The following is a 22,781-nucleotide window of genomic DNA, read 5'->3' on the forward strand; positions in this document are numbered from 1 at the left end:
CGTTTTTAGCAAACGTTATTTAGGAGTAATAGAGCATTTCTTGAAGACTATTTTCAGCCGCAGTAATACATATTTGGTGTTCTAGTAAACTACAGCTCATGGTAATGATGGAACAATATTACTCACTCATGTGATGTTGTTGTGTGTATGGAGCCATGGCAACACACCAACATTTATTACATGTAATATGATCAATTCATTGATGGTTTTTGTCTTTTAATGGGATTTGTTGACAAAATCAAAACTATAGAATCTCGCCAGCATTATCCTTGATGGTTGTTTCACCCTCCCATCTCTTCAATGAATAACACAATTACACAATCAGATCAAATACATCCGATTAAGTGATGTCCTTGAATAGAGCATCTAATGGCGCTTTGCGCTTGACTTTGAGCCTGTTATGTCTCTCTGCTGCTGACCCGATACATTGTACGTCTGACCTTCCTTACCAGAGTATCCAGCGTCCTGTGACATCTGGGTGTTTGTGTGGGTACCAGACACATGTAGGGAGGGTCCGAAGGCAATGAGTGTTCACATAAACAACCGAGTCCTCAGCAGTAGGTCTGTTAATTGTCTGCATGCAGGGCTGGGGATCAGTGAGATAGATGTGTCAGGAAGCAATCATGTGATGAATTGACCCCAGAGTTAAATGGTGCCACTCAACCCTTTAAAATTCGATAAACGAGTCAGTAGGCCTGCGTGGAGATCCATACCCTCATCACAGTGAATTTCCTGCTGCGTAAATGGGTCAATGGCAAAATATCACCCCTGACTCTGTTTTTTCCAGGCCGGTCCAAGAGGCTGGCACTTAAAGATGATTCACCATTAGCTTTGGGCAGCTCCACTAACACCAATTCTTCTCCTAGTAAGGGAATGTCAGTTATTAAAACAATAAATCCTATACTGCCGTTATGTTAGATATTATTCTTGAACTCACAACTGTATCCAGTAAAGCGATGCTAGTGGCTTTGTGAGGCTGTACTGAGACACAGCTGTGCTTTGACCTAAATGCAAACATCAACGTGGTAACATGCTCACAGAGACATGTATAATGTTTACCATGCTAACCATCTTAGTTTAGTGTGTTCCAATGTTATTTGCTAATTAGCACTCAACATGAAGTACAGCTGAGGTCATGAACCAAAGTCTATTTCGATGTAGTAAGCCTTGAATGATTCTGTATGGAAATCTGAAGTTTTGATCCGCATATTTGTCCACACATGCATATTTTGTAGTCGGAGTAAATAAGTTGTGAAGAAACTGTTGTGGCATTTCACTAAAAAGCAAGACATGTCTCATGGTGGTGCTAGAGGAAAAGTCAAAAGATCTCCGAAGTCATCAGGATTCACTGGGGACCACGAAGGACTGTACTAAATATACTCCCATCCAGTAGATGCCGATGTTGAGGTTTATCAGTCTGTAACAAAGTGGTGGAGTTCGTGATTTAGGCTTATTCTATTACACAATGGTAACCATGATAACACTCTAGTAATGTTACTTCCTCTGTAATTAATTCTATTATCTGGCTTGCACAATCTGAAAGTGTAGTGTGGATCCATTTTCCAATACATATGATAATTCTCCTCCCAGTGTCCTATTAATGTTAATATATGATGACTCCATTGGTTAAATCTTTGCTACGGCCCCTCTCTCCTTGACTCACTAAATGAGCCCACTGAAGGATGTTGTGCTTTTCTGCATAAACGCTCACAGCAAAATAGAGTTTATTACTGTAAGACCCATAAAAAAACAACATTAAAATTCACAACCATGGGAGTGTCGCCTGACCTCTGGAGAATGATAAATTAGCTTATGTTGCTCTAGCAAAACTACCATTTTATAGCCCTACCTTCATCTTGGCCCCCCAGAGCTGACTCCCCTTCAGCCGCAAAGGACTGAAAGGCTCCGGCAGCAAGGAAACACTTTGACATGACGCTGATATCATCCTACCTGTTTTCCTCCTCATAGGAGATCACTCGGTGGTTTGAATGACATTTAATTCAGCTGCATGTCTGCTCTTCACATTCGCCGGCGTCAAGAGGGTATAGAGTGGCGCCGCACTACATATACCTTCACCTAAGCAGGCCTGCATTTGACATTGAAGTGTCTGTTGTAATAATAGAGAGCAAGGGCCAAGAAAATCCAAGTCAGAAATCTTGCCAGGAATCTCTTGTTTGATACAAGCGGCTGCTTAGGGCTCAGCTGCTTCCTTTGCTTGTATTCTACTTTTCACTTACCATGGACGTGCTCTCTGTAGTGCTGCTTTGCTTGTCTGGGACGGGTTGCAATTGATGAGTGCAGCCACCTCCTCATTGTTAGTTTGAAGGATGGTGCAACAGATTTCATGTGACAGCGGCACTTCTATTTCCCACAAAGCAAACGTGCAGGTGACTGGGCAGCACTGGAGGAGAGATGAAGGAAAACTTCAAACATATCGGAGACATGCAACTAAGTGTTCTGCAGCTTCACACATGTCTGTACATGTATGAAGCCATTGCCCTGGAAGTGTCTACCTTTAATGACGATACACTTGCTAACCAAAGTCCCCCGCGAGTCATTACTGGCAACTCATTAGCACTATGCTAAGCTAATGGATCAGTAAATGGATTTTTATGTGGACATAAATGCTAATTCGCTACACTGCAGTGCTGTTCGACAACGCTGTGTTTAGCAAGCCAGTCTGAGGCTCTGGGGGGTGTTTGTGTCTCATTAGGCTCGGCCAGGGATCTATTGTGGATGTGGAGGACTCAGTGGAAAAACAGAAATACAATGACGAAGGCCTGCAGTGCTGAAACACTTGTCCATCCTACACCTGAAGGTTTTATTGAAGAGGGGGAAGATATCCCACAAGTGCCGAAGCAATTATGTTTTTGAAAACAGAAAAGCAGACTGCAAGACAGGAACTGATCAAGTGTCAGGCGCTATTATGTTGCATGATCGTTGTTGCTATCTCAGATTGACAGTGACGGAAACCAAAGCGACTTGACAAAACTTGAGAGGTTGTATAGCTCACAAATAAAGCTCTTTACTCCCACAACACTATTGTATGCTTATCCATCCACAACTCAGATACACATCCACATGCTCTTTTATTCAACAATTACTTGACAGATTCCCAGTTGTGAATACTCATTTGTGATTGTTATTGGATTTTCTCCATTATTTCTCTGGGCATAATCTGTGTAGGGTGTTTTTTCTGTAAAAAAAAAAAAAAGAATACAATATGTATTTATATATGTATATACACTGACACAATATAATATTCATAATTTAGCCTGCATTTATATAGCGCATTCCTATTCTTTAGACTAAACACTACATGTCTACATTCACCCATTCACACACATTCATACACTGCTGGCAGAGGAGCTGCCTGCCCATCAGGATTTAATCTAATCTAGCTCTTTCACACACATTCTCACGCCGATGGCCTTCGGCGGCAATTTGGGGTTCATTCTTCCGATTGGAGGACGACTCGCTCGACCTCTGTGCCACAGCAGCCCATGCATCATAAGCATAGACTGTTTATAAGAAGTGTAAGTAGTTTTCAGATGGTTTTGAAGCCTTGAATTCGCCACATTGGATTTTTGCAACCAATGAACAGGAGTGACCATATTTGGACTGCGGAGGAGCAATGGGTGACGAACACAAGTGGCAGAGCGGCACCCTGAGGAGGAACCTTACTGTATCTGGCTCCATCTGGCTTCTGGTGTGAAGCTGTTAACAAAGTTAGCTTCATAATTCAGGGTCAACAGCTAGGTGTTGACGTCATCTTAGTAGCTAATTGCATTGGTAGCTTGGAAGTGACGGCAGCGAGGCCATGATAGCAGCGCCCTGATAGTGACTTGTCAACCGCAAGATAGCCACGCCCTGAAGCATACCCTGTTTATTGTCTATTTTACTTTAAATGGGACCATAATTCCCGAAAGTAACGTCATGCTTCGATGTTTACTGAGACAATACATCGAGTGAGAATAAGGGTCATTTTCTTATAGACTTATATAGAATCAGATGTCGTTCTGCAACCAGAGGAGTCGCCCCCTGATGGCCAGCAGAGAGAATGCAAGTTTAAAGCACGTCAATCTTGGCTTCACCTTTCAGAACTGGAGCATGCCGCCTTGACACAAGGCATCATTAAAATTAAGTTTGGCAACTACTCTGCTAAATCGCCACATTTGCAGTAAAGATGATAAGGTCTGAAGGACAGTATGGCTCTTCCAGCAATCAGAGTACATAAAGTTTGCTCATAGCTTGCCATACCAGCGCCATGACAGTTCAGCTTTTGCAGCTCATTCCGCCGTCATACCATTTGTTGATCCTGACAGCAGCCCACGTACAAAAGGCTGAGACAGCAAGACAGACATCCAAAATGGAAGGGAGCAGCAGCAGGGCCTCGTTGAAAGAACATCTCTGAGTGGGAGTCGAGTGGGAACGCTGGCTCGGCAGCAACCCTCAGAAACTACATGTCTCACAGTTTCTACACCTGGAGCACATAATATTCTTGATGATGCTGCTGCGTGTTGGGATATTATATTTTCACCATTTTACAGTAAATATCACCTATTTCTATCATATACAGATATTGTGGCAAGCAGAGGAACACTCGTCATGAATAACTGTTATAGAATAACATGGTAACGCTTTATTCAACAGGTCCATTATTTCCTGTTGATTTCTTTAAGGTTGATGATGGGGTGATATATGGTTGTATTGAGTTTATCACCAGTTATTGGTTTGAAAGCTGATTGATATAAACCAAAGTAAAAAAAACATCTTTTTCTTCTAATTGGAAACTTTACTCTCCATATATACTGAATTGTATGCTCTCATGTAAAGACTTACGGTTATGCCATATTAAAGTCTTCCATTTGAACACTGAACACTATTTAAGTTTTTTTTCTAAAATGATAAATTAGAATTAACAATAATTTACCAGTGATATATTTTTTCAAATCAACTAATAAAACATTTTTTTCTGGACCTGTAAAAGTATTATGGAAAACATCATATTCACAAAACTTGATGTGGCAATAGACAACGATTAGCTTGATGGTGTGCATTATTTTCATTAACCTCTGACATGGCACCATCACTTCTAAATAATTACTCATGCTGCTGGTAAGCACTGGTTTCAGTGTTTACTGCACGTTGGCGTCTACACTCTTTTCGAATAGTAAAACATAATTTACTGCAAGGTTATACCAAGCTTAACCAATAGAGCAAATTGTCTTGTGGTATATTTCTGTTAAGAAATGCTGTGATATATGTGGGAAAATTCATGATGCATCATGCTGAAAAATTACGCGTTTCTCTCTGTGTATTATATTTTGACATCCATCATTTTGTGGACTATTCCTCGCATAGCAGCATGTGGCAACTACAGCAAAGTCATATGCTGCTGTTATAATGCATTATGCAGTAGAATACATTAGAATATAATACATCATACACATGGGCTTCATAGAAAGTGTTACCCTTTTACATTTTAGTTTTCACAAGAAAACGTTGTTCTTTTTTTATTATTCAAGCTTGTCCAGATACTGTTGCCGTGTCCCTGTTTGGAAAATAATTGGCCTGTGGTATTTTAGTTTCCGAGCAAAGCCTCTTTCAAAACAAGGACAGAGAGACATAAAAGTATAAAATATTTACATATAGACCACAAAAGGCATTTATAGCCCTGACAATTTAAGGACACTATTTCAGCTTAGATAGTCCCTCTGCACCAGAGCTCAGTCACCAGAGAGTCAGCAGCTCAGTTTTTGAACTAGCAGAACTTGTAAGTGCGGGTATAAATGCCCCCCACTGTCAGGTGTTGACATTTGTTCGACCACAAATCTGCTCTTGCCGCTGCCATGTTGAGTGCGGCTGCAGCAGAAGTTCCTGTGTCGACTCAAATCAAATGGACAAATTATTTCAGGCAGCATGAAATCAAAGGTATGGGTCATGATGATATTGGGATTTTTTCTCACTGCTGTTGACCTGGAAAACACACACACACACGCAAAATGCACACTCCGCAGCTCTCGGGAGCAGACGCTGTCTTTATATCCTCAAATGCATACATTAAGATGGAGATGTACAAGATTTTTAAGTACAAAGAAATGAAAAAAGAAACATGGGGTAGACACATTAACAGGAACACCTTTATAATATTATGTATGTATTTTTTGAGACAGGATGTTCTTTCATCTTACAGACCGTAGCTTAGAACCCTGTGGAATTTGGATTATGTTATATTTTTGAAATATTTGACTGGTTGTTTGTGTTATTGTGTCCACCTCCTTTTCTTTACCTCCTCTTTAAATGAAACCCACGGAACCTAAAATACATTAATTGAATATACATATGTATATATACATAATTTCAAATATATCAAGCATCTGAAATCAGCATGTAGCACGTCCAGCTGGCCAAAGCAGTTCATATCAAAATATAGTAAATTTAGACAAAGATTTTGAATACATTTAATTACGCATGGGTTGATTTTAATTACAGAATTTAACTTATTCAGACCGCAGATCTGTCCTCAGCTTCAATAATATTTCCCCAAATATAAATATCTCTGTACTAAATAAAAGACACAAAGGAAAAGTAAACCCAGGATTCACCGGTGAATTTTCAATTGAGGTCCCACATCTGTAAAATCACAAACTCTTCCCTTGCCAGATGGTGAGCTCTGGTCCGGGCAAGTCCCAAAAATATACAAGAGTATGAATAATGCATCGGATAGGACTTGTTTCATAGTGTATCTCTGGATGTGCACGCACACTCACACACGAGGATACACACACATATTCACACGTGGAGAGATGCAAACATGCGCACACGCACGCGCACACACACCGACCATTAAAATGAGCCAGGGGGCCACATCTGCTAAAAGCTCCTGGTGGTGTGTACAAGATGTGTGAGCTTCATTGACAAAAACTACTCTTCTAGTCTATGTTGGCACCACATAAAAAAAACAAAAAACACAAGTTATAAGCTAAGACGTCCAAAATATCCACATTTCACCATGACAACCGTCAAGTCAGTCAACTCATCTCCGTCGTCTTTTCTGTGACATTCAGATAGACTTTCATGCTTTTTTTCACAACGGTCCGTCCTGTGTGGGTAAATGCAGAGACGAAGGAGGTGTAAAGTTTCTCCCAGCCGATGGACAATATGGCCTGGCTCAACCTCTGCAAAGTCATTACTCTTCAGCAGTACGCTGTCATTAAAGAAACTTGGCTGGAATATAACCGTGGACGGCTCCATAGCGGGGATAGTAAAGAAGATGAACGGACCGGCTTGTGAAAGTCCTTCTGACAAGTCTAAATCAAGCCACAAAGGTACGAAAAATCTTCAAGGAGCCGTCCCCTGCAGACCTAATGTTGGATAACAAGGACAAAAAAAAGAGGTAAAGTACTTCAATGAATATTCCACAGCCCTGTTATATATATAAATGTTCCTCACAGGGATTTTGTTCTAGGATGTGTCCACGGAAATTTGGCTGCGGTGAAGATTCAATGCCAATGGAGTACCATGCTGCTCACTTGAGACTTCTCAGAGTTCTCACAAGTGTCTGCCGAGAGTCTTTCACTGCGGGGATTGGAGATGCTCTGTACTATTATTATTTTTTATTATTTTTTTACTGAAGGTCAGACTTGGTGTAAAGTTTGGAAAATCTCGTTGGTGAATGGACACAATGTTCTGGTGTAGAGATTGGTCTCAGGTCCTTTTTAAGCATGGATGTCAATCAACCTGTAGAGGAACGGAGAAAGGAGAGGTCAAAATCACAAGACTCGGCTCACATCATTTCATATGTCTGAATAGAGGTTCAAGTCACTTTGACACATTACCAGGTCAAATACAGTTCACATTTCCATAACATTTTACACATGACAACTTTTGATTGAACACCACCACGTTACGTTACGTTAAATATGCAAATAAAAAAATAAATGATATATATATATATATATATATATATATACACACACACACACATTCAGCATTCATAGTACCATGTATTTAATCACATAATTATCATTTCTTATTCTTAAATCAACATACTTCAACAACGAGGCCCGGGACCCCCACTGACACGCACACTACCCCCCCTTCCCCCACATCACACACTGACACACACACACACACACACACACACACACACACACACACACACACACACACACACGCACATGCACCATCATCTGCTTGTGTATACTGCAAAATTTTGCACAACACAACTGTCAAATTATACATAATGTATTATTATAATAAGGCTATAGTGTCTTTTTCATTTTATGTTAATTTTTCTATTTATGTTCTTGACTGCAGTACTTTATTTTATTGTTTATCCTTTGTGTGCACTGAACACCAAGGAAAATTCCTTGTGTGTGAAAACCTACTTGGCAATAAACTATTTCCTGATTCTGATTCGATTTGATCTGAAATAAAATAAGTTAATATTTATTTGTTGTAAATTGAGTGCCTTGTTGTGGGGCATGCATTCCTGTTTTTGGTAGATTTTGGTAGGTCATTCATTGCCTAGTTATGCAACTGTTTTGTGTCACATTTTGGTCCGATCCAAGTGCTTCCTCATTCGTGTTTTTAATTGAAAATAAATTCAGTTTCATAAACCACTGAATGAGACAGTTTTTTACCTTCATGGTGCAAGACAAGAAAAACAAAACACAGTAATAATAACACCAGCATCAACTCTCTGTATTTTCAATGTTCATCCGAGCCAGCTCCAGAGAACTCTTTCCATAAAGTGTGAGTCAATTAAGAATTGAGAGCCCCAAACGTTTTGTCATTTTCTGCGTGTGCATTGTTGAAGATTATAAAACAAGCAGTGGTAATTTTTTCACCATGGTAGTGTGATCATAATCTAATAAATAAGATGACAGATTTTATATAAAGGGCTTTTCCTTCATATTACTTTTTAAATCTGCACTGCTTGTTAGAGTGGCAGTTACGGAGCTGGCATTATTATGGTCAATTCCATAAAGGTCTGAATAATGCCATTTCCACAACAGACACATGTCTAATTGACAAGAAGCCGTTACTTAAACAAATATATAAAACCAACAATTTGACGTGTCTGAAAATGGCTTTATTTGAGCTTTAACAAAGCTAATTTTCTAAATTAAATGTTAAGGGAATGGTCCATACGCATTGTACTAATATATTCTTCTCCACATGGAATAAGTTTCACCTCTATTGAAATTCTGGAGCTAATGACTTAATCTAGCCAATCATTTGATCAAGAAATCCATTTGAATGATAATAGAACTCTGCCATGAATATGTTATATGGATAAATCTATAAATGTTAATACATGAATGATTCACGGTGACAGTGGACAAATGTGACACCCAGGACTGCCCATATAAATCATTCAGACACTTAAATATGAGTTGGCGAATCCACACAGAATTGCACAAATTCCCAGGGCTGGCAAATAAATATTTATGACGCCCCCAATTCCCCTTTTCTCCCTGTCCTTGGTAATTGTGCGTGATTCATTTTGTTTTCTCGGTGGAAGAGGGGAAATCAATCTTAGAATATTGGCTCGGGGACGTAAAGCATGCAGATTCCAAATGCCTGTGGTTTTGCAGAATAGAAAAGCTGCACGGATACTCACTCAATGTTCTTATAAGGGGAATTTAGTTTAATCTTTAGATTTCCTTGTAAGAAAAATGTTTGTCGAAACAAAGTTAGCCTAGACTAGCCGGCTCCCAACTCTATTTTATCAGCCAAGTTTAGTCTTGATTTCGGCAGGGAGCCACGTCTTAGGAGTCTGTTACCATAGCATTTAGAAAGGGAATTTCATTTAAATGGAGCCTTTTCCTTTCGGTCATTGCCTCTCATTCATATCAGTTTTCTACCTTTGTACTAAAAGAGAGCATGGACACTTGAAGCAGCTTCTCCCTTTGATGGAACCACAGTGGGGCTTTTTAGTTTCCTTTCTTATGCGTGTCAAAACTTCCCATAACCCCCTTTGATTTCCCTTTTTTGTTGCATCATCAAAGCGAATGCATCCTGAGAAACAGGGCATTCCATAGTTTCGGCTCCCAAGTCCTGGATGATCTTTATTGAAACTCAGCAGTCAGAGCCGCACTGAAAAATGCACGGCCAACACACACTAATGGCTTATTCATTCCAGGTTCGAGCTCCACTGAACTTCTATACAACTTTATGTATAAGACATGACTCCTGCTGTTTCCCTCAGGAGTTATTATTTCTGCTTTCTACAAGATGGAAACATTCAATATGTCTTTGGTTGCTGTTATGTCCAAGTGAACTGAAGCAGGGTTATACACTTAGCATGTAAATAAGAATAAAATACATAATTGAAAAAACTCACATACTTGCTGTTTTCTCGGCATCCTACGACGGCTCCTTGGGCAAAGGCTGGAAAAGAAGAGTAGGAGGTCAGCGGCGGAGGGTCAGGGTGCCAGCTTTCACTAACGTGTTATAGAAACTCTACCTCGCCATATTGGCCTTTGACGCAGAGCAGCATATGTCCATTTAAAAGCACAGATGGCGTGTCTTCCAATTATATCTAAGGCGAGACCACGCATGCTGAAGGTTATTTTGTTCTCTCCCAATTTTATGACCTCTGTGGACGCCGTTTCTCTCCTCAACCAGAAAATACAAGCGAGTAATGGCCACCTCATCATCCACGTTAACGACTGAGAGACCTTTCCTTCCTTCCATCAACGGCATCACACAGATAGAACATTTTATCGCATTAGCCGTAGGGCATGGTAATAAACACTGCTCTACTTTGTTTCTCTGTGAACAACAACTCCTCGCGTCCTACATTCATCTTCAGGAGAACATATGAAACTGTGCTGTGTTCCCCTTGACCGGAGGAAGAAAACAGCTCCCTTGCCTTCTTAATATTGGTGAATGAGCCACTTTTGTGTAGATAATGACTCGGCTAATCATAATCAGGAAGCTAATGGTCTGTTTAGCCAATCAGAGGAGCCAAGGCGAGACGGCTGTCTGGGCAGCGCATTGGCATTCCCAGGAGCCGCCGCTCTCCTCTCGGCTGTGCCAGGCAATCTGCGGCAGCGAGGTGGACTTGGTATTCTGGTACCCACCCGGCCCGTCCTCCTGCGATCTGTCGCTCTGTCTGCTCGACCAGCCCCGGCGCTGTCAAAGAAATTCAGTACTCTGAAGAGGTGCTGATCCATCACACCTCTCCAGCAGCATGTCATCTAAATGCTAAGTACTTCCACTGCATCTTTAAATCAAAACAAGAAAAGAAATGAGCACGGCGGGCGGGCGGTTGGAAGGGATAAAAGCTTATAAGGGCACAATAGAATCTGCCGAGCAAACCCTTTGCTTTTTGATTACATTTATTTTCGAGGGTGAGGAAATGTGGGAGAGGAGAAACTGGGCGAGAAGAAATGCGCACGGGGAACCCAAAGACCTTGTTATCCGTTCAAATGTAAAAGGGAAAAAAAGAGAAGGAACAGATATTGATACACCCGCCCTAAAAGTTCCTTCAAAGAAAATAGATGGTTTGATCTCCAGAAACCATCATGAACGCACCTGAGCTGCTCCCACACAGGACACCCTCCTCTCCCTCGACTCCCTGCCTCAGTCAGACTCACTCGCCATCGATTGGAGGGAATCTTGAGGTGGGAGCAGAATGCTGAGGCTGCAGAAGCGGACAGCACTATTAACTGCTCCGACTAATTAAAAGGGCAACAAGGTGAGTCTGGCCCCACGGGACGGACTGTGCAGGAGACGGCTCTTTGCCTGCCATGCACACCGGTAAACAGTGCTCACCGCCTATGGTGTTTACAAGACGGGAATCCAAGGACATCGCAGACATGCTCATCTCCCGCTGGCACGAGGGATGAGATTCACAGATAAGGAGAGAGAGAGGAAGCGGAGAGCACATTAATAAGCGCTTCGCTAATTGCTTATGTTGCGGTGAAATTGAAACATTTGGACCTCGTCTCTGAGCTCGGGGTGCCCTCGTTTCATCGCCACTTGTAAACACTGAGCACTGTGCATAAATGATAAAGTTTCACAGTTCAAATGAGGTGCACCGCCTGGATCTTTGACAGAGTGCCAGCGGAGATTGGCAAAAATATTAAGGGATTCAATTAACTTCCTTCCTTATCATCAACGCAGCATATTTTAGGATCAAAGTATTTTTAAGATACAGTGTGCCTCACATTACACAAATAAAATCCTCAGCCGATGTAGCATTACAACTTAGTAGCCGGGAGGGAAATCCGCTGCAGGTACAGCAGGCAGCGTGTTTGCTCGCTGCTCAGGGAGAAACAAAGCAGAGACGGTATATTTGGTGGCACTTTTAGCCACAAAAATCCTCACCAGCAGCCCATCCAGCCATTATGGAGACAGGCCATCACTGCAGCAACTAAATATCGTTCCCCAGGGTCTCTTCTAACAAGCCGACTCCTGCACAGGGTTTCTTCTTTTTGGTTTCATCAACTACTAGAGACTCACAGAGGTCCCAGTCATTAACAGCCACTGGTATTAGTAGGCTAAAAAGCACAGCTATGGATTACTGAAGACCCTGACTGGATGCTTCGTGCACAGAGTATGAGCCTGATGTAAAAAGCATCAGTGCATCAGACCCAGAGCGATCTCTGAGGAATTAAGCCACCACAAGTTGCATTGGATTTTGTTTGCTGCTATTTTTCTTGGGAGTCGGCTACGGACAACAGCCATTATCTATAGTACAACATTCAGAGCGTTTGCTCTGATTTTAGGAGAAAAACTAGAATACAATAACTTGAACAATAATGATGCAACAATAGCCCATTTCAAGAAAAATAATTAGGCCTGATAAATACGTTTTTGAAAGTTTTAGCACTTTAAAGCTACATTAATTGACTTTCTTTTCACTTTGGGGCAGTTGTAATTGCTTATTTACACATATAAAATAGTAAAAATGGACAAAGACATTAGTATTCATTAGGAGTTGTGATTCTGAACACTTTTAAGTCCAATATTCACTCTATATACTCTCTTTTTTGCTCGGTTTCGGGCTCCTCCAAATCTTATTGGAAATATCTAGCTGTTAAACGTGCCAATAATTTCACAAGTTGGTTGCTAACTTTGTGTTTGCAAAGTGCAAAGCTGGGTGAACCCTCTCACATTGCAAGTAGACATAAAGATTAATTAGTAATAAGAATATATGTAGTGCAGGTTTAACTATAAATCATGTACTCTTACATGTACTCTACTATTACATTTGCTGACCATTTTAAATGTTTTTGTTCCAGCCTGACATTGGTTTACATTAATGTCTGTACAATATGAAAATCAATATGCAGGCTCTTGAAACTGACCTGTGTGAGATTATTCCTTTGAATGTCAAGTCCATATTTTTCTTGTAAATGTCACATTACCACAGCATGACAATGCAGTTTAAGTTAAAGTTTGCAGATTCATCTGAAAAGTCAGCAGTGAACTACCCTAAAAGAATAATGTAAGTTTGACCAAAAAAATGCAGACTTGATGTTCATTGATGGAAAAAACAAATCAAGCAAGTGTCAAGAGCTCCTCATTGATTTTCATACCAACGGAAATGAATGGAAACTAAGGCTGGAATGGAAGGAAAAAAAAAAACACAGCAGTATGGTAAGCCATGGTTTAGTCATCTAAAGTGATGTGATTTGTCGTAAATAGGCTAAAACATATAAAAACACATTGCCATTGAAGTAAAAGTGTTAACAGCAAAGTACCCAAAGAACAATTACGTGTTATATAGAATGGCTACAAATCTCTAAATTATATTTAGCTTTGTATCAATGGAAACGCGTTGTTTTTTTAGGGAGACAGTGGCTTCTTCAAGTGACAAAAAAAGAAAAAAGATTGCAGCTAGTTGCATCAAAGGTAGCAGTGCTAAACAATGAAATAGGATGTTTGTCTAGCATGCTTGAATGTGTCCAGACCATTGAAAGGCTTTCTGCATTACACAGGGTAGAAAAACAGCCTGTGTTGAAATGTGGCCTATGGCTCTGACAATTTCACACCAGACGAAGCTCTGGAGACAAGCATTGTGCTGGCTAAAACTCACATGGCAGTTCAAAGCCTGGCGATGACAGAACTTCAAATAGGGGAGCGGGGTAAAGTGCGCTGAAAGTGACAGCAGAAGGGACCACATTCACTGGGTCTCAGTCATGGGAGGGGGGGCAAAGGAAAACTGAAAAAAAAAAAACTTTTTAAATAGATGATGGCAGTACACAAGGCAGCAAACAACAAAGTGTCGCTTTTTTTTTTTTTTTTTGCCTTTGAACACCAGCGGAAACATCAGATAGCCGACTGTAAATGCAATCATGAAGCTTCACGCAAGTATGTGTGTTCCACAACACATTACCTGCGATAACACAGATGAAAAAGGGGGAATGAAAAGGTGGCTTTCTCTCTTTTCCGAATATCTCTATCAAACCAGCTTATTTCAATATATTTTCTGCATCAGTCCACAAGCCATCTCCTCAAGACTGATGGTCGTGCCACTGCATCCGACAAACAGATGAGCTGAAGCCAAAAGAGAACATTTCTTCTTTTCCGCTTGATAAATAGAAGGCCTGTAAATGAAACCTGAAATAACGGGTATATTTGCTTATCAAGCGTAACCTCTGTGTACTCCGGTGCATCTATGTTGTTTGAACGTCAGTCATTTTATAAATGAACATCCAAAGGCAAAGGCTACGATGTGTTATCCCCGGGGATCTAGAGAGAGGCTGTCAGATATAATATGACAGGAGCACCATCAGTTCACAAACAGGGATGTGAGTGAAAGCCTGGAGGTGAGACAGTAAATCATAAAAACATAAAAGCTGGACTTGCTCTTTTGTCTGATGCACGTATCAAAGAAGGAATACTGGAAGGAATACTCAGGAGATTAAGAATGAATTAAAAAATACTATTGTTGAAGTATCAGTAAAAGTAAAACTCTGCTTCTTTCATTTCAGCTGAAATAGATTGTGCATGATTGCTAGAATTTACTTGCTGCTGCACCGAATTTAATCACTTCAACAACAAATGAGACCGAAATCCAGCAGAGCATTGAAGGACATGGTGCACAGCATGCATATCTAATATTTGAAAACGCTCTGGCCTGGTTTATTCCAATGCTTGTTGAAGATGTAAACATTTCTCTAATTTCCAGGGCTGATTTCCTTACGAATACTTTCCCTGCCGTGTGAGGAACCAGCCTGTTGATACCACATCCTTGCAGGGCCTGTTTTTATTGTGCGTATCCTTCAGAGCCTTCACTAGGAGGAGATACTATTCAAGCAAACAACCCACTTCACGCCTCTTATTATGCATTTGATTTAGTCTTAATAAATGCTGCTGCCCACAGCGCTACAGCACCTACTGAAAAGAATTTCATTACTGCAGTCCACCTAAAGATGGCATCTCACTGAGAATACATCTGTTTGCAAGGGTTTCGGGAGGCTGCTCTGTGACAAATACAAGAGCTGCATAGCAACAATTTATATAACCTCAAAAAAATTCAAAGATAAGCGCTGAGTTACATACAAGCGAATACAGCTGCAAATTAAGAGAGAGCCTAAAAAGCAATGATGGACCTCTAGTTTAGATAAAGGGTAGATTTTGCAGAATCAAAAGTCTGTAATAATGAAATCCCGTTGACAGATAAAAGATTGGGCGTTGACGGGACCTGTCACCAGCAGCAGCATTCAGGCTTTTCAGCCAAACTCGCTTGTCTTTTTAAAAACCCAGCACAGAGGAAACAGTGGTCACAGGTTGTTTCCAGAGCAGTCTGGAGCACCACATGCAGATCGGTCATTTACAACGGAGGTCATAAATCAGTGAAGCAGAGGCACCTCTGTTTTCTGGGTGACTAATGTTGTATTTGGTCTACACTGCTTGTGCTGCAGCAACAAGTAAACCGTATGTATGAGAACTACGTGAATGTCGGCATCTGTTATAAAAGCATTAATTGAAGCGTGCTGCCTTTGGGAAAAAAGTCCTTAAAATAATTATTTGTTGTGTGTGTTTTCCTGCCGTTTACTCTTGAGACTTTTTGAAAGGCATGAGGGATCCAACTATCAAAGAGTAATGTATTGAATTAAACCCTAACCAAATCTAAGGATCATTACAATATTAGTCTCTGTCCTTTCTAACATTAGATGTAAGCAGCAGAAGGCATACTAGGACATTTTTAAAACCGAGACTCGGTTTTAAACCTTGTTGCTTTATTCCTACTTGGATACAACATCCTTTCTAATATTAATGATCTCCAACCAGAAATGTGTCACCTCCACTCTGCAACCTCACCAACTAATCAACCATTCATTTAAAGGAGCTGCACACAAACGGCGGCGTTGCTGACAGAGCCTGCGGGTGTGTTGTGTTGCCTTCGAGAAGCGAGCTCATTAGAAGTCTGTCTCTGGTCGGATGGGCTGCCAGCACAGCAGTGACCATGGCGACACATCACTTGGCTGCCTGGTTGTTTGTTGTGGACATTGAAGCCTTTATAAGTGAGGTGCCTACATAACGTGTTACATAATGACACTGTGGAACTATCTCACCTCTTTCATAAGAGAATGTGAGAATTTCAGAAACTCCGTCATAACTGGACAGCAACATTTGTACCAATGTGGTGCCATGAAATCAGTTTATTCTGCCCGTCTGCATCCCATTTCTTAGATTTACTGCTTAACACCCTTTTCCTTTAATAAAGGTACACCTTTGAAATCAAGATCACATCCTCCTTTCATAAGTCCCTCAGAGCTCTCCATGTTTACAGCAGCACTGGACGGACAACACACACACACACACATACACACACATACACACACACACACACACACACACACACACACACAGACACACACACATGCACTCCACTAGCTTTTCAGCCTGCAACAAAGTGCACATAGCTGCACAGCACGACCTACTGGGTGCATTCTATGTGGCTGTGCTGTTCATTTTGCAACTCTCCTTCGTTTGGAAAAAAAAACAAAAAAAAACGCCCAATTGCAACTGTTTTGTTTCTCTCCGGGCCAGACTGGCCGAGCGGTGGCATTTGTTGTGTGTGGGCGTAGGAAGATTTCTTTTTCCGTACTGTCCATGAAACCGTAGTCTGAATATGATCAAATCAGAGATTCAAGTGCTTGCATTTCATAATTTAAGCTCCCTGCAGCCCGTGACGTAACATTTGAAGCCCAGAACATAATATTTGGGAGAGTAGTCTGATCTTACCCTGCACTGAAAAAGCATTTCCATGCGTAGCTTCAATTCGAGCCCGTCACTTCATTACCATTGGCTGATAATAGAGCAGTCGAGCTCTCATCAAGCAGGGAGCAAGCTGACGCAATCCCACAACCCTCTTGCTCGCATGAAAGGAGACAAAAACATTTGACTGTCCTGAATTCAGAAGTCAATTTTCAAACTGATGGCAATTTCCACCCTCCTCACAAACACACCCATCTGTGCTGTTGTGTAACCTGACTATTCATCCCCCCCCCCCCCCCCCCCCCCCGACCCGCCTCCTCCTCCTGTCAAGTGTATGAAACCAACCTTGCAACGCCGCGCCCCACCTTTCTCATATTGCGCTTTCCACCTCAGAGAATATCATATGTAGACCTTTCAGCGGCTCACTAGTGAAGACAAATTGCCAGCTTGTTTGGGGGGGCCTCCAGAGAGTGATTCATATTAATGGCTAGCTGGCAATGGAGAGTGGCCTGCATATGCAAACTCCATTAACAGGTTAGGCTGCAGTGTGTGACCTGGCAGTGCCACCATGAGCTGCACACACAGGAGGGCGGGCTGTTTAGAAAGAGCTGCAGGTGCACTGTGTGTGTGTGTGTGTGGCATGTCGCTTTATCAATATATATATATATAACTATATAATACTATGCACTTTTATTCATATTCATTGTACAAATGGTCATTGTCACATACACAACGCATTTAACCTGAACTGTCTGATAAACAATTGTGAAATATTCAGTTTGGGTCTATTTAATACAATCCATCTAAAATCCAATAATGGATTTGGTTTGTTTTTCATGGTTTTTAAGTTTTCAAGGATTTAATACATTTTTGACAGCCACTGCTTCAAAAGGTTCCAGTTGTACATCGCATACATAACATTTGTATTATTTCTTTGACAGGAGCTTCTTGACCACTGAGAGCAGAAAAATGAAGGTCTAATTCATTAAATTATTCCTTGTTCAAATTCATGAGCTTTTTATGTGTAAGCCCATTATCAGCCTGTGAAAGTTAAAGCCCCAGTCGGCAACATTTTTTTGATCATATTCACTGAAGCCGACACTATGCTCCGATAGAACAATATAAATCATCCAGTTTTAGAAAGAAAAAAAAACGCGCCTCTATGTGCACGTAGAGCCTGTTGTTTGTTTTGCAAAGATCGACAGAGCCCGGATGATCCTGTCCAATCAGCATGCAGGGCTGTGTTCGTGCACACACAGAGCCCCTCCCCCCTCAGGCTCGTTACAATATCACAGGCACACGCATTGCGTTGAATTGTTTGTAGCGTGATGGCGGTGGGAAGTAGCAACAAGCTTCCAATTCCTCGTTAAAAACCGAAACGAGGAGGTCCAAAACAACCAAGGAAAAGAAAACACCGGTGGAAAATAAGGAGAAAGAGATTGTGACCGTGCCCGTGATAAAACCAGAGTCAACATCGGACGTTTCAAATGTGTCTGGTGCACACGCAATGACGGGCACGGAGTCGAGGGGAGGGAGCTCGGTGGTCGTGGGGGAGGAGCGTGAGAGTTGTAAACATTCAAAATCTGACAGAGTGCCCTCGATCCGCCGGACTTTCCGACACAGACTTTAAACACAGTGCTAAGTGAAAGGTTAAAAGTCATAAATATTGGAACACTGCATTTGTTATTAGTGGCAAATTCTAGCATCAGCCCTTCTAGCAACAAGTGTTGGAAAAACTCAACAACTTAGAATTAATTTCTCACAGCAAGTCAGCCCAAAAGTATAAAGTTTGCTTTGAATGGAACTCCAGGAAAGGCCACAGCGTTGTTTAAATCAGAGGGTTTTATCCCATTGGGGGCATGACTGAGTTCATCAAATTCATGGAAATCTACCTGTTTGATTGCTAGACGCCTGGTGTGCAAAGTTTGTGTTTTTGGCCTGAGGGTGGCTCATAGTGTTTCGAAATGCAAATAGTTCCTCCTCTGAGAAGAATAAATACACTCAGTAAATCTCAAGACAGCCTGCCTTTTAGATTTTAGTATTTCTCTTCAACATTTTGGACTCATAGTGGTGCCAGAGGAAAGGTCAGGGGGTCAACGACAACAAAAAACTCATTCTAAAAGGCCCATGAATATTCACAGCACATTCCATGGAAACTCAGCCATTCGTTTTCAAGATATATTGGCCAGTGTTGAAGTGTTAGTCAAAGAGACATTTTGGCCCGACAGTGGCGACAGATGAAACTTTGTGGGTCACTAAAATTAAGAGGCATCCTCTGGAGGAGGCAGCAGTGTCACAAACCAAGTTAAACACTAATCTGTCTAATAAATGTTGAGATTACTTTTTCTGGCAAATAGATTGATATCTCTATTCCCAGGGCTTGTACACTATCAGGTCAAAATGATCCACTTTAGTAATTCCAGCAGCACTCAGTATAGAAATTACGTACGCTGACCAACTCCAACCTAAAGGAGCAGTCAAGACTGTCAAAACTGTGCAACAGCCAACAGAGATGGTTCCTGGGAGGAAGATACGTGTTTTTTAGTTGGACACAAGGAGGCTGTTCTATTGAGGAATGCTGCTGTAACATGTTCAGGTACATCTTTTCATCTCTTTCTCAGTTACACAAAGCACACAAAACACAACAAATACTTTCCATTGTCATGGAAACATTCTCTCATTGTCCAGTTGTCGAAAACCTCAATTGAATCTTTAGTTACCTGATTTGATAAGGTGCTCCTGAACCCCAACCCCGTGCTAACTGATATTATCAGTATGATGTATATACTGTATGTTTTATTAGATGCATGATCTGCCAGGTAGCAGGTACATTTGTCACTTTGTCAGTGGCTAACTCCCCCTACGTGGAGCCTACGCACCACAGCATAATGAGCCCAGCCGTTATCAGCTCTCACAAACCCACATTGTCACAGTGCTCCAATGTAATGTGATTATGGCCACGTGAAGACAGACTCTCGCAATTAGAACTCGCTCTCTACACTCAGATGCTTGCACACAGATGTGGACAGACAGAGCTTGGCGAGTGGCCGAGTGGCAGCTTGGTCCTCTATCCCGGTCCCTCTCTTCTCCCCACACTCCAGCCTGATCAATCCTCTTTATAGATTTCTCATTTTCATTTATCTCACAGGATGTGCTTTCCTCCCATTTTGGGTCTCACAACAAATACCTCTGGATACCTCCTCTCTTCTGCTGCCAAATCCTCTCTATCCCTGCCCCCTCAAAAAACAACAACAAAAAAAAAAACCCACCAGCATCACTTGTGATTAACCTCTGTTATAAAACTCTCCCTCAGCAACAGCTAATTGAGAATATGCAGTGGAACACGTAATCTGCCTTTTTTTTGTTTTTTTGGTATTAAAGCAAAAACACTAACCTAAGTGTGCTGTCAGGGTAGATTACAGCAGGATGGGAATGCATGCATGAAATCTGACGCAGCTGCCTAGGGTGGCTGGACGGAGGAGGCAGAGGAGCGAGAGGGATAAAGACACAGCAAGTGAGGGAAATAAAAGACAAAGAGAGTGAAAATCAAGAGATCCAGTCAGAGGTTGACCTTTGGTCTCGTGTACCTGACGATGAGGACAGCAGTCTTTTGTTCTTTCATCTCTCGCTGACATCAACATGCTGTATCGTGCTGTTTTACTCGCTCTGTCGCTTCAAGTTAAATCCCTCAACAGATGTAATTCAAACATACATGGAAAACTAGAACTACCGCCTCACGCTCCGATGCCTCCGCCGACCAGTCATGCTGCACTCTACGTGTGCAAAATGTCATCAGTTTCATCCTATGAGTCATTTGTGTGCATGCAACTTGTCCCGAGTCCTGGCCAAAAGCGTGTTTTGTGAGGTCACACTGACCTTTGCACGCCAAAATCTGATCAGTTCAATCTTGAGCCCCAGTGGACATTTGATGTACATTTGAAGGAATTCGCTGAGATATCAAAAGAATGTGTAAAGTCATAGTAACCTTGGCCTATGACCTCCAACATCAAATCAGTTCATCCTTGATTATAGTTTATCGTTTGTGCCAAATTTAAGGAAATTCACACAATGTCTGAGATAATAAAAAGTAGAACTTGAGAACAACAAACACAATACATACTAAAACACTGGACATGTTTTTCTGGTGTGAACACGCACGGTAAAGAAAAAAACGAGAACTTTTCTATTGAGCATGGGGTGAAACTGAGACCTGTAGTCATGGCAACTCAGTTGTTGAGTGACTATTTTTGGCCGGTCTGTAGGCGCCTTTACAAGTTTGCTTTTCCCCACTCATGGCATTCACACATTCAAAATTATACTTCCCTGATAATGGCACGGACGTGTAAAGGAAACGTGAAGCTGCACTCAGACTCACGCTGCATGCCGTCTTTGTGCATCCTGAATCAAATAAGAGTTGGTCACAGAGCGAAGCCTCAGTCAGCGACGCAGCACTGGCAGCTCTGAGGCATTGGATGCATGCTGCACTGTGAGAGGAGCCTACAGAGGACCAGATGACACCATATTGAAGGCTTTAAAAATTGAACATGTTTTTATTCATTTAAACCTCTCACAGCGTCAGGGGGAGGTCACAGACTGTTGTCAGCTCACATTATGTTTCCGAGCATGACAATGAAACTCTTCTCTTCTCTTGTTTAAGCAAATTATTGAATTAACTGCTCATAATCATATTTCAATCCAAATTTGAGTCAGTATTTTTTTTTACAGCACACTCAAGGTAAAACCTCTGATAATTACCCACATGGCTTTGTTTGTTTGTTAAGTGAAACGACATTAAATCAAAAGAGACAGGAAATTGCTGCTGAAATTGCTCTCTATTCAAGCATGTTGCAGTTGCTGCCTCACCTCAATAAGTGATGTCACAGCAGATGTTTTCCGTCGGCCCTTTATTGTTGTTTACTGTTTATTGTTTATCTGCTCATATGAACCCCATTAGCATTAGATACGGGTGATCGTCTTCTTGGCGCCCATTAATAGATGCTTAGAATATAAAATACAGCAAAAATGTGTTCATAACCGCGTCCTACAATTCCATTTTGGATTTAATTATCAAACAAGTTCAGCATTGGTTGTCTTGAACTTTGAGACTCCGTATTGATGCAGTCTTTGAAAACCTGGAAGCTGTGTGCTGTCTCCGTGGACCTGGCCTCACATATCACTAGCAGCTCAGAGGGGGGGGGGGGTGTCAGCGTGATGCTGTTAAGTGCATATGGCGTATATTAATGCCTTGTCTTGTAAATTACCGTGACGGTCTTGATGCGACCGCTGCCCCTGGTGCAGGTCCAGCCGGATCGGTTGAACAGGAGGCTGCAGACCTCCCCCTCCAGGCACGGAGCCATCTCACACCACTGACGACTCCGCACGATTCGCGCTGAGGGGGCGGAAGAGAAGAGGGCAAAGAGGCAGATTAGACAGATTCACGGACTTGAAAATGTTAACGTTTCCTGGATAAATAAATAAAAGTTGACTTTTTTTTTTTATGCCCACCAGACGGGAGAGCATCTTCCTATGTTGATGTGTCCACAAGCCTGTAGTAGTTTAATAAGGTTCTTGTTGAACCACCATGTCTGAAT

General features: G+C 41.6%; 1 protein-coding gene across 4 annotated transcripts in view; it reads right to left on the minus strand.

Annotated features, from left to right (window-relative positions):
- Positions 1-5,617: 5,617 nt before the first annotated feature.
- The window catches only part of tafa5l (TAFA chemokine like family member 5, like), a 42,293-nt gene continuing 25,129 nt past the window's right edge, over positions 5,618-22,781 (minus strand). The window contains exons 3-6 of one of the 4 annotated variants that reach the window (XM_084014500.1): positions 22,452-22,579; positions 21,566-21,687; positions 10,359-10,401; positions 5,618-7,743 (exon numbers count right to left, since the gene is read on the minus strand). In XM_084014500.1, the coding sequence (XP_083870626.1) occupies positions 21,628-21,687; positions 22,452-22,579 (188 nt within the window). In that variant the 3' untranslated portion in view covers positions 5,618-7,743; positions 10,359-10,401; positions 21,566-21,627. Of the gene's footprint in view, positions 7,744-10,354; positions 10,402-21,565; positions 21,688-22,451; positions 22,580-22,781 lie in introns of all 4 variants that reach the window. The other 3 variants (XM_084014501.1, XM_084014503.1, XM_084014502.1) reach the window with 3 other exon arrangements.

The sequence above is a fragment of the Eutrigla gurnardus genome (assembly GCF_963514095.1).
Source record: "Eutrigla gurnardus genome assembly, chromosome: 8".
Lineage (NCBI taxonomy): Eukaryota > Metazoa > Chordata > Actinopteri > Perciformes > Triglidae > Eutrigla > Eutrigla gurnardus.